The sequence below is a fragment of the Electrophorus electricus genome, chromosome 15 (assembly GCF_041902795.1).
Source record: "Electrophorus electricus isolate QZ-2024a chromosome 15, ASM4190279v1, whole genome shotgun sequence".
Taxonomy (NCBI): domain Eukaryota; kingdom Metazoa; phylum Chordata; class Actinopteri; order Gymnotiformes; family Gymnotidae; genus Electrophorus; species Electrophorus electricus.
The window spans coordinates 16977640-16996060 of record NC_137511.1 but is presented as its reverse complement, the minus strand read 5'-3'; the positions used below and the strand labels follow the sequence as shown (position 1 = coordinate 16996060).

General features: G+C 39.7%; 1 protein-coding gene across 17 annotated transcripts in view; it reads left to right on the top strand.

Annotated features, from left to right (window-relative positions):
- Nucleotides 1-1250: 1250 nt before the first annotated feature.
- The window catches only part of mapta (microtubule-associated protein tau a), a 28721-nt gene continuing 11550 nt past the window's right edge, over nt 1251-18421 (top strand). For 3 of the 17 annotated variants that reach the window (XM_081698231.1, XM_081698222.1, XM_081698229.1), the window contains exons 1-10: nt 1270-1363; nt 8026-8173; nt 11186-11269; nt 11798-11875; nt 13023-13052; nt 16799-16833; nt 16959-17099; nt 17474-17540; nt 17690-17728; nt 18068-18336. In XM_081698231.1, the coding sequence (XP_081554357.1) occupies nt 8038-8173; nt 11186-11269; nt 11798-11875; nt 13023-13052; nt 16799-16833; nt 16959-17099; nt 17474-17540; nt 17690-17728; nt 18068-18336 (879 nt within the window). In that variant the 5' untranslated portion in view covers nt 1270-1363; nt 8026-8037. Of the gene's footprint in view, nt 1364-2325; nt 2354-7634; nt 7742-8025; nt 8174-11185; nt 11270-11797; nt 11876-13022; nt 13053-16798; nt 16834-16958; nt 17100-17473; nt 17541-17689; nt 17729-18067; nt 18337-18421 lie in introns of those variants that run through there. The other 14 variants (XM_081698223.1, XM_081698227.1, XM_035533270.2 and 11 more) reach the window with 14 other exon arrangements.

Sequence of the window (18421 nt, the reverse complement as noted above, 5' to 3'; positions counted from 1 at the left end):
TTGTATTGATGACATCAGCTTCTAGAATGGTCTTTGAGTTTGTGTCATAGACGCATAAACTGTTCTCCACTGACCTCTACTGGCCAACCATTGTATTGTAGATTCTTTACAACTGCAGAATACTATGAAATAGCGCTGATCTTACGCGAAGATAACTTTTTTGCACATCTTGCATCATTTACATAAGCATGTATTTTCACATAAGTACGGCTGTGCTAAAATGCAACCTAGGGTACAGAGAAAATGCATGCTTATGTAAATTTTATATATATATATATATATATATATATATATATATATATATATATATATATATATATATATAGAGAGAGAGAGAGAGAGAGAGAGAGAGAGAGAGAGAGAGAGACAGACAGACAGACAGACAGACAGACACTTCAGTAAAACTTTAGAGTAACAAAGAATACCTTAGTGAAATGTAAAACAACCATAAAAAGCAGTTTTCCATTATTTGATAGTAAAACAGGAAGTAGCAATAAATTCCCAAAAGCAACAGGTGAGCAGCAATGGGTGACAGAGGGGTCAGTGCAGGTATCATCATTTCAGAGGATGAACACTGGCCAAGTGCTTACAGTGGCTGGTCTGGTAACTCTTTTGCTTGGGCTGGATTCACAGGACCTGACAAGGCCAGTGTGGGACATATCCCTGTCCTTATCTGTGAGAAAAGCAATTGACAGATGTTTCTCTGGGCTCCTTTCCAAGAGGACAGAAAGCCAGTCAGAGAGAAAGAAGGAGAGAGAGGGAGAGGGATAGACTTATCAGTTGCCAGGGCAAAGCTGCTGGTTCTTAATATTCTTATGAAAATTTTAACAATGCAAAAATTTCCTGGGAATTTACAGCTGTGGAATATTGAAGTACAGTGACGCCTGAGAAAAGCAGAGAAAAATCCAGAAGGAAAAGAGCAGCTGCTTAAAAAATGTCCCACACTGGTTATCTCTATTGACTGGTGCATTAAGCACATGTTCCACATATTTATCAAACTACAAGCAACTTGACAAGCGTTTTGTGGTTCTTTTAAATATAACGTGAACAACATTTTTCATTGTTTTCATTTACAAAACAATAAACTAAGCGGATCACACATACTTTTTTGTGAGAATATTAACAAGTTATGGTCTCCAATTCCAGCTGGTTCTAGTTAACAGTTACATTGAGACGGTGTCTAATGAGGCATTGTTGGACAACAGAGCACACATTTGTATTTTAGCAACGTAAAACTAAATGGCATGGCTCTTCGGCGCCCCCGGCCACCATCAGGTAGCTTTGGGAACTGCATTACGCGACAGTGCGCTGCGCTCAGCAAGCAATTGCAGCTGGAGAGACAATAACGCTGTCGGCAGCACAGGTAAGTAAAGCTTCTAAAATCTGGTATTTCGCGGCCTATTCCAAAATTATTTATTGAGCTCGGATCTCTGTTATTAGTTGCATTCGTCTTGGAGGTGGACAACACTGTGGGAATATTGTGACCTTATTATAATTTAATATCGGTGTTCGACATGTTATATTTTTGCATTAGGTGGGAGCGGTTGGGCCTGCATTACTAACGCATAAATAAACTACCGCTGAGCATAGCGTAACAGACAGTCGAATATTTAATGCCGCTTCAACTTGTAAAATGCCTTAGAAAAAACGGCTTACTCGAGTTATAACGACAGAGAGACAGACCATCTGTGTAACGGTATTTGCGGGGCTTCCTATCACAGCATCATTAGCTTCCTTCCCCTTGAATTAAAATCTCTCTCTCTCTCTCTCTCTCTCTCTCTCTCTCTCTCTCTCTCTCTCTCTCTCTCTCTCTCTCTCTCTCTCTCTCTCTGTCCATGTCATGATTTTCAAAAATCGAAGAACTTTCTGTATGATTAAAAAATACTGTGTATTTAACATTCACATTCACTATACACTAAACATCTCCGAATCACAGGGTAATTTTCATTGTTTCCGCCTAATTAAAAAAAAAACCATATGCATAACAGGCTACAAAGACTTGGAATCGCAAATGATCATAATGGAAACACGTTTGGATGTTTTTATCTTCACAAAAAGGTCATTTTAATAGCATAAAATTATCTGGGCTGTCTGTATATTTGTCCGTTCTCGCGCAGGCCTGCAAGCTTTTGTAATTCAACAGTACGCTTTGCTTCGCTGTAATGGGCTTCTCTAAAAGAATGATGCTGATAGAGCGGCCATGATGCGCTCCCCATGCCGCCGTCTGCATGTGCGTCTTCTCAACTGTGAAGGCTGGTCTACCATTATATAGCCTAGACCATGAGAACGCCGCTGAAAATAAAACGCCTAAATGTATTTTCGCAGCTAGCCTCCCTCGACTTCTTGACTCCAGGTAAAATTATCTCAAGATGCTCGCGTGTGGTGTGCAGTGGCACGTTATGCATGTAGCCTATATATGGCCTTTTTATCTTGCACTCATATAGACCATAAACCGATATGGAATGGGGGAGACAGGGACAATTAGTCGGTTAGGATATCCAACCAACCGTGCTGTCTTCGCATTCGTCTGCTTAAAGATTTGCAGCAATCCCATCTGTTGGCAGACGACATTTTTATTAGTTCCTTGCTGTCGTTGTCACTGAATTATCATGAGGAAGCTTAGCTATTGTTGTAGGCTATTGTAAATCGATGATTGATGTCGCTTGGAGAACAGGGAGCATGGTCATTGTGCACCTCTCGCCCAGCTCCAACCAGAGACACACCCCTCGTCACGATTCTCCACCCAGTGATCTAATTTAGAGACGCAGATAACCGAGCTACAACATTGCAAGAAAAATTGTATTTGCATGTGTTATTAGAGACGTTTCGCTTTCCCTAGCTTTGGATCCGGTAGGCTACGCAAGATGTAGTGTGACTAACCGTGCAAATCTCCGGCAAAGCTGGGACAATCTCATTTATCTGACCCAGACATAGATGTACTAGACGTAAGTTAATTAAACCGACTACAAGGTTTTTTCCAAGCCCCAGAAATGCTGTAGGACAGCCATTCAATGCCATATTCAGCCTGTAATGTCGGAGTGAAATGAATACTTTTATTAATTAAATTAGTTACGTTGAAAATCATTACGTCCGACTGCGTTAACATGAAGTTTTTTTTCTCAATTTAACTTAGTTACATAAAGGAAAACAACTACAAAATTATGTTGTTGTTTTTTAGATTGGATACGAATTTTAAAGACGAAAAAAGTGAAAAAAAAAAAAAGAAAAAGCAATCAGTTCCCAGTAAAGTTTAGCTTTAGTAGGTCATAATCTACATGACCCCGTGAGTTGGCTATGAAGCCGAGGTAGGTTTCATAGATACTACAGTTCGCAGTTTTCTGTAGATTTGTGTTGGGGTGGTGGGCGGGTCTTGGGCGTCATTTTGTAAACTTTTACAAAATTTATATAATGTCCACTGTCCAGCCTTGGACTAGTATTAGGTTTTGCAGTGTTGTGAGAATATAGTCCTCCACTTATTTTTAGAATTGAATAGTTTATTCATTTATCTGTGGTATTTTTTTGGAAAGACAACGGCATCTTAATTAACTCCACTATGTAATTAAAGAACAACACAGACTATTCTTTTTACCCTGAACCTTTGCATGAATTCTGATTGGTTGGTACAGTGCTTCCTTCCCCCTGAATTAAAATTCCTGGTCCTTCAGCTCAGTAGGCTACTCCTACTTTAATTAATTTCCTTGGTCTTACAATCAGACCAATGTCATGAGCTGCCTCTACATGCAAGTGAACATAATTTTATTAATTAGTGCTTTTTATACACCAAACCTGAGTGTTTACAATGGGTATTTTGCACACCACGTGAGTTGATTATTTTTGGTGACCAAGCCTCACCGAAAATATTGGCAGGTTATCAAACCAAACAAAACCTTTTGATGCGGCGTCATCAGTGGCTTCTCTGACTTGCATTCCAGCATAAGTGCTTATCTGTAACAATGGTACAGACTTAGAGCAGTTTAGCTTGCTGCGACACAAGTGTCCTCAGGCAGGTGACCTGCCTCAGGTCAGCGGGCATGGGGACCAATGCCACAGTGCACAATGGGTCACGTCGTTTGAACACACAGCTGCAGGAATTTAGGCCATAACCCCTTCCAGTGGAACCATGAAGAGCAGAATTCTGGAATTCCACATTTATGGGATTCCACATGGTCCTGTTCCCAGGGTGAGCTTTTTAGGAACGCCCCTTCTCTCAGACTTCTTTATTGTAGTAATACTCACTAAAAAGATTCAAAAAGGTGATTCCATATCAAATTACTACCTCCACTTGTAAAACCTTACCAACCAGACAGATATGTGTTGTAAAATGTATTACAGTATTTCTAATTGAAATTTGATCACTAAAAGTACATTTTGAGCTTCTTGTTACAACGTTAAAATAAATTATATTGTTTTGTTTTGGGTTTTTTATTGTAATTTTGAGAAATGGCAGTATTTCACAGCATTTCACAGCACCAATTTCACTGCAAAGTACTGTTGCATTAAATAGTGTAACCGTCCTGCCTTAGGGTTCAGGTAACACTATGCCCCAAAGGGACTCCTGCAGAGAATACACTGATATAGTCATTGGACATTTATGCATCAGTTCATTTATGTGGCGCACTGTCAGAAGAGTTTAATTATAAGAAGATCTGAAACTTGCTATAACTGGAATAATTGTAGCATTTAGAGAGCTTCAGTCAGATGTTGTTTAAAGAAGGTTGACAAGCTAGTACACACTGAGGCCTTTTTGGCATCTATCTGTGTATTTATATTAGACATTAATAAGCCCTTATGCACTCAGCCAACAAGGACATAGTGCAAAAAAGAGGATGAGGAAGGGAGAGAAGACAGGTTGAGTGTGTGTGGGAATAAGAGCCAGGGAGAAGGAGAAGGGAGTTTTAAATGCTGACTAAATCTAGGTCAGAGATACAGAGGAAGTCAGCCATGAAGAATGCATGCTGGACAGCACACACACACACACACACACACACACACACACACACACACACACACACAGAGACAGACAGCATGCCAACAGAGAGTAATGTTTTGCAGTGTAATGCTGGGTAAACAAACAGATAACACTTCAAGTGGTACACTATGAATCTCTTATGTCATCCAATTATGCATCAGCCATGATATCACCCATGAAGCAGATATTGCGGCAAACATTAGATTACCCCTTTCTTTTTGGTTACACAGCAGCATGATTAATATACAACATATTTAATAATAACATTAACTTCCAGAGTAGACATTGCATAGATTGTGCATTTAGTGATAATTGTGGTAGTGGTTTATGCCCAGTAGTATATCAATTTGATTAATTTTCAAATGAGTTTTATGTTAAATCTGTTTGTTTTATTTGTCAATGCAGATGTCTTGTGGTAAACTTGTGTTTCGGGTCAGTGGGATTGAAAGCTGATTTGAAATTGAAACTCACAAATACACTCAGTTTGGAAGTACATATCTTTTTTTTATTACATATCAACACAGGTACTGATGTGGCTTGTTGTTACTGGAAATAGTTAAACTACACACCAAGGCTTGGTGGGTGACTTCCATCAATTTCCTTCAGTCCTAGTTTTGTGAAGAATGTCCCTTAGGCAGTAAACCTTGTGAGCTACACCTGTGCTTAGTGCAAAACCAAGAGGCACATAAAAAAGGCATTTTTCCCTATACGGTATGCATACTGTGTTCTCACATACTTACAAGTACTCAAAAAAGGGGCTATTTAAAAACACCTGAACAACAGCAAATTCCTGCATCACTGCAACCACTCATATGTTAAATTTCATATCAACCTTAGGCTTCCAAGGTTTCCTTGGTCTTGATTCCTTCAGATACAGATGCAAAGGACTTGTGAACGTGGGATTTGAGGAAGGGAGTGTGCATGTGTAATGACTCTCATGCTTTGTATGTCTTTGAACACACTTCCAGTGCTATGTCAATATCCTTGTTGATTTTGTGCTTTCTGTCATCAGACAGCACCCCACCCTCCACTACCACCTCCTTTCCTACTGTTTGGTTTTGCAAAAAAACAGCAGCTAGGCCAGGTCTTCGTTCCCAGCGCATACATATGCACACTTAACGCTTTAAAGTCTGCTTTGATGCCCTCCCCCTGCAATAAAACAGCAGCGAATAAAACACACCTCCTTGGATAACTGTCAGATGCTCATCGCTGCCCTTGGAGATGTACCCGTGGAGCACTAATTAAACAGCCATTTTTTAATCTGAGAGAGACCACTGCTGGCATTTCTGAGTGTTTGCATGTTAGACACCCTGTTAAACTGTTAGGGTACTGAAAACCTCACCCAGTACTGTAGAGAAGTGAGGGCTGCTAGCTTTGGTGGCAGATGAGGAAGGAGGGGGAGATTTTCTCGAAGCTGCTGGATACTTGTTCAAACATCTGCATGCCCTGTGTACCATAGCACCGCTCAGACCAGGTGAGACTTTTCCCACCAGCCACAGAAATGTCCTGCCACAGTGATGACTCTCACTACTTTCAGTCTGTCTGTCTCTCTTCCCTTTTCTATGTGATTCTAACATGTGTTTGTGTTTGGTACACAATAATTATGGGGGGCTCAGAAGGTGGATGAACAATATATTACAGAATATTTCTTTATATGCTGATAATGGGTAAAACAATTAATGCATCCTTAGATCAGTTCATTCTTAGTTACAGCCACTTTCCAAGATTTCCTAGAACTGCTGGGCAAAATAATATAACAAGGAAAGCTTCCTAATCTTGGGCACTGTAAAGTCTGGCATACTTTTCATTGCATGTCTAGACAAATGTCTGTCCAGAAGTTGAAGTCCAAGAGCCCACTAAAGTCAAGGAGCTCTAGGTGAGGGGCAAGGACATTTTTCCCTTGTCTTACACAGCAAATCTGAACACATGCCCCTGGGGTAGACACTTTCTAATGGATGAACTGCCCCAGCCTTCACATTTCAGATTGCATGCCTGAACTTGGAGGTTACAGCCAACGAGAATGTGCTGAAAGAGGAGACTGTAGGTACTGAGGGTGAAGAGATGCACATGTCGGTATTTGCCTTGAGGGCTGGGCTGTCCATGTGTGTGTATGTGTATGTGTGTGTATGCATGTGGATATGTATAATATTTGTCTGAGGGTGATGTGTCAAAGAAAGTGAGAAAGCTGGCAAGAGTTAAACAATGACCATGATCTTTACAGAGGTGTAGACCTCATATAATAATGGAGTACATGCATAATCCCCTGGCAGGCTCAGATTCTGTCCAAGCAGATATGTTGCTCAAATGCATCCCTTACATTTAACAGGGCAGTCACATAATTAAAAGGAAATGTCCAGAACAGATGAAGTCGCACTAGACCAGGTGATCACTGTAAAGTCCTTAAATAAACAAATCTAGCAGTCCATTTTCAAGTGGCCTTTAGCAGATTATTCACTAACACCAAATCAAACCTGGTTCTGTCTGCATGTGGCTGAGATATTACAATAAACTAGATGGTCGCAGTCAAGAGGAAGTGCCTGCTAGTTGGCTATCAGCATGGGAGATGACCCTCGACTGCTCTATTTTGGTTACCTTAGGGTGTCTGTAACCCTAAGCTTGGCCTAGATGTTGGTGCTTATAAATAGCCGGTTGAGCACATGTCTCACTAGCTCTGTTTACATTGGGCTTGTGTTAGGCTAGTGAGTAGGAGGTGGAAACAGATTATCTTTGTGAATGATTTGTATTGACTGTAAAGCACCTTCACTCTGAAAGGTAGGCGAGTTATTACTAATGCATGCCATTGCCCAGTGGCTTATTGTTGGTGTTCTTCCTGTTTGGCACTTGGATATCTATAGATGTTCCTGCCTATTTTGGGGTCACATGAAGCTGGAATTTGACCTCCTATTTTTTTTTTTTTTTTTGCACTTAGGCTGTGAGCTTGTTCCAGGCTCACCAGTAGTATATTCACTAATATTCTTTCTCTTATCATTCTCCCTCTTCCTTCATTTTCATCTCTCTGTGCTGCTCCATCCCCCCTTCCCCTCCCCCCTTGACAGCCCGATCCAAACATGGCCCAGCAGCACGAGCTACTCGACTCTTCGCCCAATAGCCATGGCGTTCTCAACAACGACCATCACCACGGCAACCAATTCCATAAGGAGAATGGCATCGCCGTGGGACACATGGGAGATGGCCCAATGAAAGGTGAGGAGAATGCCACAGAATGCCGGCAAATAGCTGCAAACTATTTGATCATTTTGTTGCTGGCTAATTGTCAAATAAGAGTGGTAGTGCATTTTGGATTCTTGTTCTAAGATATATTTGTAGCACAGGCTAAATAAAGAGGAAAGACAAATGTAATTGTCTCTGAAGAGGACACTGGCATGAACAAGCTACCAAAATAGCAGTGAGTTTGAGGCTGACATGGATTAATCGAATCTGAGTGCAAAATTTGCTGATCTACAAAATGAGAATTTTGTGTCAACATGACGTAATAGGGACACTATATGCAGATACAATCAGCTGTCATCTCTTAATGTGTCTGGAAATGGGTGAAGAATCAGATCGTGTGGGCCTCAGAATTAAAGCAGATTAAAGCAGAATTAATTGTTAGATGTCTAATGTCCTGACACCTCTTGTAGGCAGAGATATTGCGCCAAGCCCCTAAATGGCGACTCCCACGACTTGCACTAGAAACCTCTCACTATAAACCTGCCAACATGCCTATAAATAAATTTGATGAGCTGTATTAAATATACACTGAAGTAGGAGTAGAATGATCGGAATACCCGTTGCATTTTTCTCAGGGCTATCAATTCATTCTCTCTCTGCGTCTCCATACAGCTGCAACAACAATAGCTTCTTGGCATAGTCTTTTATTTTAACCTCTTTACATCAAGATGACATGGGCATGCTCGAATGGGCACTCAATCCAGGCATTGTGGCTGCATGCGCTGTCCTGTAATCCAGGCATTTGGGTCAGCTGCGTTCTCATTCTGTGTCTGGTGCTGATTCACAAACTGCTATAAACTCTGATTTGTCTGTGACACAGTGTGTTACTGTTCACAGTGCCATTTGGCCTTTGTAAACCCACAGCAATGTCACTGGCTCCCAATGGGCCAAAGAGATTGAAAGCCAACTGTGGGCAACAAGCAGGGCTGTCACGTTAACTTGAATCTTTCCAGGAAATTTAAAGGCCTGGTTGTACAAGATCTATTTAAATTCTGTATTGCCATCTCATTCAGTCGCAAGCGTTAAAATCAGTACTATCTATCTGTTTAGACGGGCCTTTGTTACAGTAACCTTCTACAACAGTTGGCTTGCTTCTGCTTGTGCCTTATATCTAATTGGAATCATTTATGGGTGCCCAACTATGGTGGCATTTTGCTAAGGGTGGAAATGATAATGTGATCAGTAAACGTTGTTTAATCTTAAATCTGGTCATTTCAAAACATAGATAATGATGTGAAATGCCTCCCTCTCTGCCACTGGCAGCAAGAAAGAAAGGAAGGGACAACAGTCGTGGAATCATAGTGCAGACCGTTGTGGGAGAGCCAGCTTGTTGAATAATGATGTCCATTGTGTTACACATTCACATGCTATAAGCATGCCCATAATGTCAACATGTCAACAGCACAGAAGAGAAGTAAGCTAGAAGAAGTGTGCAGTAGAATGTAGAATTAAAGGGCGGTCACACTTTTAGAATTTCAGCAGGAGTAAATAGATTGTCCTGTCCTTCTAGTAAAGGATCATCTGTAGTAGGCATGATATGACTTATTTGAGTTCTTAGAAGGCAATTATTAGTTGAGGCTGGCAACTTTTTTGTAAGAAGTTATCCTGAGAAATAATGTAATCTGCCCTTAGGAGGGCCTTAAGGGAGAGAAGATTGTCTTTTGATTTAGTAAATTATGTTCCCTGTTGTTCATATCTATTGTATCATATCTAAGTATTTTCTTACAGAAGTGTCCCAATATGTCCCAAGAGATGAATTAGTAGCAGAGAATGTGATCTCTAAAGTAAAGAGCGCCCCCTCTGGTGAGGAGGTGCAGTCTGGTGTGAATCCTACATGATGTTTATTCCTTAGATATTTAAACAATTGCTATAAATAAGACTATATGAAAACCTATTAATGTGTAAATGTTTGTGCCTTTTATACAAGTATTTCAACCTATGAATCTTATTAATTTGCATTACTAAAACAAATACTGTATCATACGTAATCATACTATATTATCATACTATATTAAATCTAATACTTATTTCATATTACAGCCAGGAACAGCTTATATAGTTGACTTGTTTACTCACTTACTGACTTCCACTTCTTATGAAAGTTATTTTAAAGGAGCATTCAGTCTTTTTACCATCACAAAGGAAAGTAGCAAAAATATTTATAAAAGTGATTTTTTGTAGCTCACATGAAATGAAGAATCAGATTTCTTTATAGTCCCTGAATGAATCAATATATGCTCTATAGAGCAGGTCCCCCACATGGAGGCAGCTATGTTTAAAATAGATAAAGTGTGTTTTTCTAACATTATTCATGCTTTTTTTCATTTACTTAATGATTTCAAAACTTGGACTTTCATTAGAATGAATGATGAATTCATTAGAATGTTTCAATAGAATTTATATGTGAATTATTTAAGTAAAGCTGCTTTAGAACAACGTAAGTGGAGGTTCCAAAAAACTGTAAACTGTTGGGTTTTCCACGTCTATCATGTAAAAAAAAAAAAAAAGAACAAGGCAATTATAATCTTAATCTTCTCTGAAATAGGAACATAGTGACTCCAGGTTCCCTTTTAAATGTATTCACTATTTATTCTTAATATGACTGATTTTCTTGCCTGTTTTTACCATTAGAAAATAGGCAAGTTGTTTCGTAGTTGATTAAAAGCTACGAAGCAAGCTATATGAAACACATTTTAATTTAAAGCTACAACCAGTGAACTAGCAGCTTTACAAAGCCTGTGCATAGGCAGAAATGCTTTGGCCATAAGCCTGCAGTGTTGGCTTACCTGAAGTAATTTTTGGATAAACCTTGTAACAAAATGTTAGATTATGATCATATTTACCTTAGTTTTGAACAGCCATAAATCCAATTTGTTCATGTAAATGCTCAAACTAAAGTATTAGAGGCTAGTGAAGCACCTAAGACCATATGAAGGCACATACATATTTTTAAAACCAATCAGTTTGTCCTTTGGGAATTTTCAGAGGAGCAGTTTGATGAAGAAACAACTTTTGCACAAAATCATGATCAGGGAGCGAGCACCACCTTTGGTGAGGAGGAGCAATGCGGTATGCACATAAAAATCTGCCTACTCTGTAGCTTTCTGTGATTATGCTATTCTAATTTGAATTTAATTTGTTTGTTTTTCTACATTAATTGCTTGAATCTTTTTTTTTTTGACCACACTATTCTCCTAATATTTACCTCTATGTAAACATAGTTGTGTTTGTGCTTCATTTCTTTTTCAAGCTTTTAAAGATGGTTTCCGGTATAGCAGTTCTAGGCTAATTTGAAATATCATTTATTTATTTATTTTAAATTTTTTATATAAATTGTGCATGGATGTACTTACACATAGCCAAACCTGAGCTTGCTCTACATTTTCCTTCAGTCCTAATTCCTAAGGATTGTAAGAGTAGTCTTGTAAATGACATTTGGATGTAAAATAATTTGGATGTAAAAAAGATGGTTATGATCTGAAGTGTCACCCTGACCACAAATTAAAACTGCCTAAATTTACTTTCTCCCTGAATGAGTTAAACTATAGGTACCAGCTGCTTGTAGGCTCTAATTGGGTTTAAATCCTTTTCTAATAGAGGGGTCCGTGGATTATGCAGAAACACATGGAGGATCTCAGCCAGAGTCTTCTCCTGCTGATTCTAATTTGCAGTGTGGTAGGCACCAGCAGTCTCGCTGATTGCCGCATTTCATGATCAATCTGCTTTGCATTGTGCCGGAATGCTGTGATTTTTGGGCCAGTTATTAACAGCAGCTAACAGCTTTCAGGTCCAGGTTGCAGGCCGTCTCCCCCCACACCCTATCTGTTTTTGGCAACATTAAATATTTTTATTGTTGTTGTTGTTCCTAGTTTTAATTTAATCCTGCCTTCTGGGACAAATTTCTAACATGTTGCAATTTCATATGATTGCAAAATCATCAAGTGCTTAAAGTCAGGTTTTAACCTTAAGCTTTGTGGAGTCATGTTTTTAAATGTAATTTAAAAAGATTTTTCAAAGTGGACTTTACACAGATGGTTGCAGTTGTACCACCACCAGGGGGCTGTTGAGGAAAGGACCAAATGCCCTGGTAGTTTGTCTTGCATCTAAAAACAGCTTGTTTCGTTTGCATTAGTTAAAATGCAGTTTACTTTGCATTTTCAGAACTCCAGCATTTCCCGCAGTGTATGGTAGGCCAGGCCTATTTAATCCGCCCACACTGGAATAAATTGATTATTTTCTATATAAACAGAAATGCAGTGGAATAATTATCCATTCATTTTTTATTTGTTTCAAAATGAATAATATTTTATTATGGAATTCCATAAAATCTAAAACCTGGTCTAAACTCTATGTAATTAAACTCCCTTTGTTAGGTTTGCTAATGTAACTGGTGCAGTAACTGATTGTAGGTTTGCTGTGATATCGTGCAAACCTAACATTCGTTGGTCAGGTTGTATAAGCCTATAATTTTGTTGCCACCAATACATTTATTTAACATCCTATGAGACATCTTAGGAGCACTTTAATTTTCATTATTTATTTAAACATTTACAGTATTTGGTGGACTCTTATCCATAATAACTTCAATAGTCAAGATTTCTTTATTTGTGTATTTTCTGTAATAATGTATTCATGATGAGCTTATGAATGCTGAATGCTTTTCCCCTTGCCAAAAAATGCTGATTTTTGTACCAAGCTTTTTCCTTGCTGGTATGACCTTAAAAACATTTTCTCAGTGCATTGGTGAAATAAGGAGGGTTGAGGGATGATTCTCTAATACCTGTGTTCTTTCCCCTTTGACACCTACCATATCATGAGCAAGTAGGCGGATCCACAGCCCCGTTTTCAACAGGTATTTTTAACTTTTTACCATTTATACTTATGGAAAAGCAGATTCGTTTTATAAATGTACTGGTTAATGAATCATTTTTCAGTGTTTCTATATCCCAACTAATTTTAGCTGTTTCTTGTGAGGTAATTGATTGGCTCCACATGTTGAACTTTTAAGGTTTTTAAGCTCAGTTACTTTTGCCATTACTGTGAACTGCAAGGTTCATTTGATGTGAACTGTAAATGAATGTCTAACTTATAGCCTGCTTTCTGTAGGATAAAATATGGAATGAACACAAGTCACAAACTACCGTCCTTTTTACTTTTCAGCATAATTGCTCTTCAGTATTTTCATACTAAAGAGCAATGTAATAATTACTGTTCTTTATTATATTAAGGCCAGCAAACGACTATGTGATGTATGTTATTTCTTTGTACCATCCCATTGTATCTCCCCTCTTGTTTATGTCTGACTTATTCATGTTCATATTCAGTTTGCACTCTCTTGCTATGGCAAGAGGGCATTAGTTGTTTGGATGTTATTATTTAACATTAGGTTGGCTCTTGTCATTATGATGTCTGGGATGCCATTAGGGTAAAGAACCTAAAATTAAGATGTAATCTCTCATGAGTTCACAAAGATTCTAATGGACCCTACTGCACTTTACTGAAAAAAGGGCAACTATGTATCTAGATTTAGCAGAGGGCTTCACTTCTGAAAGTTATGAAGAACACTGGCTAGACTCAGGTCGGAGGTTTCTAGGCCACAGAATAACAGAGGAAGAAGAAGAAGAAGAAGAAGAAGAAGAAGAAGAAGAACAAGAACAGCAACAACAACAAAAAGTTGTTCTTATGAGAAGCTGGGCTGGGAAACTGAAGCAATCACACCACCGGCCAGTCAGTCCCGATCGCACCCGGAGCCTGTCCCTGGAGAATGACCTGCCTGTTTCCTTCTTGATACGTAGTTCTGCCTTGGAAGACCTCACCACTGTTGGAGACAGGATAAAAGAAAACAAGGAGGCCTCAGCTTTCACTGGATTTCCACAACAAATTTTGTTCCAAGTTTCCACTTATTCTTCTGAGAGTCACCATGATGATATATCAAAGACTACAACTTATCAACCATTAGGAGATGGAGATATACACAGTGTGGAGATCACAAATTATTCCAGTCCTATTTTTTCAGTGCATCCAGGCTCTGAACATACCCATGGCAGTACTACACTAAAGCATGACATTGTTGAGCTTCTACCTCAAAGACATGTTCAAAAAGAAGTCAGATTTGAGCCAGTAAGGGGCCCTTCCTTGACACCAACTAAAGGTGCCAGCATTGCCTCAGTTGAGGCCCAGGGAACTCTAAGGTCACATGACCCCAAAAACCTGGAGACGAAAGAAGTCACTCAGCCTTCGAAGGACTCAACTAGGACTTCAGGCTTTACCCACGGTTCACCAGCTAGAAAATCTCTCATGCCTGTGGCTCAGTTCAAAGGTCTGTGCTGCCATGTTTTATGCAAATCCCAGTCAAGTCCCTCCTGCTTTGTGCCCTTCCATATTTGCTTCAGTGAACAGCTTAGCAGTGCAGTGCTGTCTTTCCCCCGTGAAAGAGCGTCCAGTGAGAAATAACATGACATTGAAGGAAATCGCCTGTTGTCCCACAAATGGTTTTTTGTTGTTGCTGTTGTTGTTTTGTTTGGATTCTGTCTTGCTTTGTTTCCTCTTGGCTGGTGGTCTTGCAGCCCATTTTTGTGCTGACTGACAAACGCTATCCTTACTGGCCCAATTTTCACGAATGCTGTTTAGCATGTCATGGTTGCATGAGTGTGTTTCTGCATTTTTGTCACTGTCTTCACAGACAAGCCATTACAAGGACAGGACTATACGAACCTCTCAAGCACGTTCATATGCAGTGCTCTGAATACAGGAAAACCTTAAAAATATCAATTCACCCTGGTACATGTATCCATTGTGTTATAGGGCAACTCTTATGCTGTGTGCACACTACACGATTTTAGCCCCAATTTTATGGCTGCAGATGAATTTTTTGGCTCAAAGACAAAACCCCCCAGCTCAGCGGCAAATCACTGCAGGCCATGACACTTGTGAACACCATGACACTTGTGAAGTGTGAATGCTTCAGCAACACAATTTAGCCTGAGCTGTACCAGACACTCTAGGTTTCAGCAGTTGAATGATATGAATAAATAAGCTTATCTTAGTTGAAAAGATTTTAGAATAGTTTTAGAATAGTTTTATATGTCCCTATAAAACTCTAAATAAACTTATGAATTGTTCCATTCTATGCAGACATACGTTTTTGTCCATGAGTGAGAGAGCTTTCAATTTGCAGAAAATACATAAACATTCCTTATCATTAGCCTGTGTAAAGTCAGGAGACATGAAACATGAAATTGGAGCAATTGATTCATTTTTGCTTGAATGATTCAAATGTTCTGTTGGATTTTATTGTACTATTTACATCCAGCTCTCATTAAAGGTGACAAACCCCTTTTACACAAGTTAATGTGTAAATTAATTGTCTGTGATATGCTTTTGTCAATATACAGCAAGAATCAAGCACTTCAGCACCCTTTTAACCCTATCTAAGCAGCCTAGTTCACAACTGCCAATCTGAGTGCCTGCTCCTTTAATTGATAATGAGCCAATAACCACCCGACCCCACCCCACACCTCACCTTCAGATGTGCCAACATGAGTATAGCTGAGCTACCTAGGTTTCTGTTAGTAAAAATCAGAGGTACTCACACATCCATAACAATGACCTAGCACATTGAGTAGTAAACTTTGGCGAAGCAAGAAAAACAGTACTGACAATTCTAATGACGGACTTACATCAGAGTGATTACTACTTTCTTATCTTTCTGGTCTACAAGCCTGTATGTACAGTTCAACAGGGGGCACAGCAGGTGAAATGTCCCTCCAGATCTGAAATAAATTAGTGATTGTATTGCTGCAGCTATACAACATTCACTTTGCTCTGAGGTCAGGCCTCTTCTCATTCAAGCAGTGACACTCACGAACATTCTACCTACACATTGTAAACAGTTCTTCAGGGTGGGACAGGAGGTGGGAGGGGGAGGGGGAGGGGGGTGAAATGGCTTCAATGACCCACAAGTCAAAAGTGTCTTGTGAATCTCTAGTAATGCCAATAACTTTCTAGAGAATTACAACTAATATATTACCACAACTGTTAGCATTAGCTAATGCTAAATGGGCAAAGAAACACACAGCATAATCATTTTTAAGTACTTACTCATCTGCAGCTGTACACAGTTGGTATCTTTTAGTTTAATGTTGTTGTCAGTTTTGTGTTAACTTGACCCAGGTTAGAAAAGCAGTCAAACCCAAAGTGGTTAGCACACACATACAGGTTTTTGCTGAAAAACTGAATTTTTAATAATATGAAGCCCTTTAAAAAACAAAGTATAGCCAGTTGTTCAGGCTGCATGATGTAGCTACATTTCTCGTGTGTATTTACGTGAAAATGCAGTATTTGCAGATCAGGCGCTCTTCACTGGTGACCTACTCATTTGAAAAACCTTGTAGTGCATGAGCCTCATCTGTGATCGCTTATGTAGTGTGCACACCTCTACATCAACAAAATAATAGGTCTCTGATGAAGTATGTGGGGTCAATGTGAGTAGTTTAGTGATTCTGAGATTTTGAAAGTTGTCTAGTGTCCACTTGGCATCAGGGAAAACTGGTTCACTTTGATAAAACTTGTTTTGATGCTTTGTTCTCAATCCCACAGCTCAGCCCAAGACTGACAATGATGCCGAGAGACGGGTATGTGGTGCTTCACTGTTTTTCTGCTTTCATTTCCTCCCTCTACTTTTTCTCACTTTTACATTACCATCTGTATACCCTTTGATTTCTCATGTTCGCTGCATTTTACTCTTATGGTATTAAAGACCACCAAAGCACTTCCAGCAAAAACTAGAGCCTCATCCCTAAAAAGACCTTCCACTATCATGAAAAAATCCCAAGTTTCCTCCTCCAGTAGCACTCCCTCAGAACCTGTCAGTGCAGTTTCCAGGGAAACTCAGTCAAGGGTGAGTTGCCCCCTGCTCCCATTGATAATGGTTTAATCCACACCAACATTTTGGTAATGGCATGGTCTTTTTCAGCTTTGACTAACAACAGACCCCTAACCCAACCCTGACCCTTCTTAATTCAGTAGTACATTTGCATCTCATTTGCGTTGAGGTTTCTGCTGCATAGAGGTGTGACCTACATACATAAGTTAATTTTGGCATAATAAAATCAACCCTAACTATTGATTTACACAAGTTGACAGTACAACGAAGTGCTCATTCACAGAGGGTTCTGTAGAAATGGTTAACCATTTTATCCACTCACAAAGTACAGTAAATGAGACTTGCATGTAACGTCAGCATTAATCTCTGGATTTGTCTTTTGCTGTCAGGCTCTGGGCAGTAGTAGGCCTCATGCAGCAGGTACCAAGATCCCTGCTATGACCCCTCCTCAGTCAGGTGAGTGACCCAACATATCCGCAGCTCAGTACAAGCTATGACCATTCACACAATCACTACTGATGCCAACTGAAACCATGTTGTTGAGTTTTCAAGTTGGCGCGCAGCACCTGCCTTACTTCTCCTGCCTTTGGTTTTCATTGTCTCAGTGAAAGTGGATCCGAAGAAAGTGTCCAAAAATGAAAAAGGTAAAGGAGGGTTATTTGAGTTTTAGGATTATGTTATGTTTAAGAGACTAATTTGAAGAAAAAGCACACCTCATGATTATTTAATGTATTACTGTATCATCAGAATACTCAGTATTGATCCCCCCATTTGGTACACCATGATTAAGAATACAGTGCTCAGAAAAGTCATAAGACAGGTCATATTATTAACCATTATCTCACATATAAGACATATAAGAGCCTAAAATAACAGGGAAATTCAAAAAGTAAAGAGAGAAATAATAGAAAAAGAAGAAGTCAACCAGTGATATTATAAAACCTAATAACCGTAGATGAAATTTCATCTCATTGTGCTCTTAGACTCACCTAAGACCCCTGACGCCAGTGGACAAAGCAGTCCTGGTACTCCCAAGTCTCCAGGCAGCAAGGCTCTGGGCAGCAAGCCTCCAGCAGGGAAGGAGGTGAAGAAGGTAGCGATAATCCGCTCAACACCCAAGTCTCCTGGCTCGCTGAAGGACCGCTCCCCTGCTCCTCTGGTGGCTGCCACCACACCTATGCCGGACCTCAAGAGCGTGCGCTCCAAAGTCGGCTCCACGGACAACATCAAACACCAACCTGGAGGAGGCCGGGTAATTCCAAAAGCCATCCCTTGCTTCCAGCTCAGTGGTCTGGATTGTCACACTAAGGTTACACAAACGGAATTGTGGAATGCAC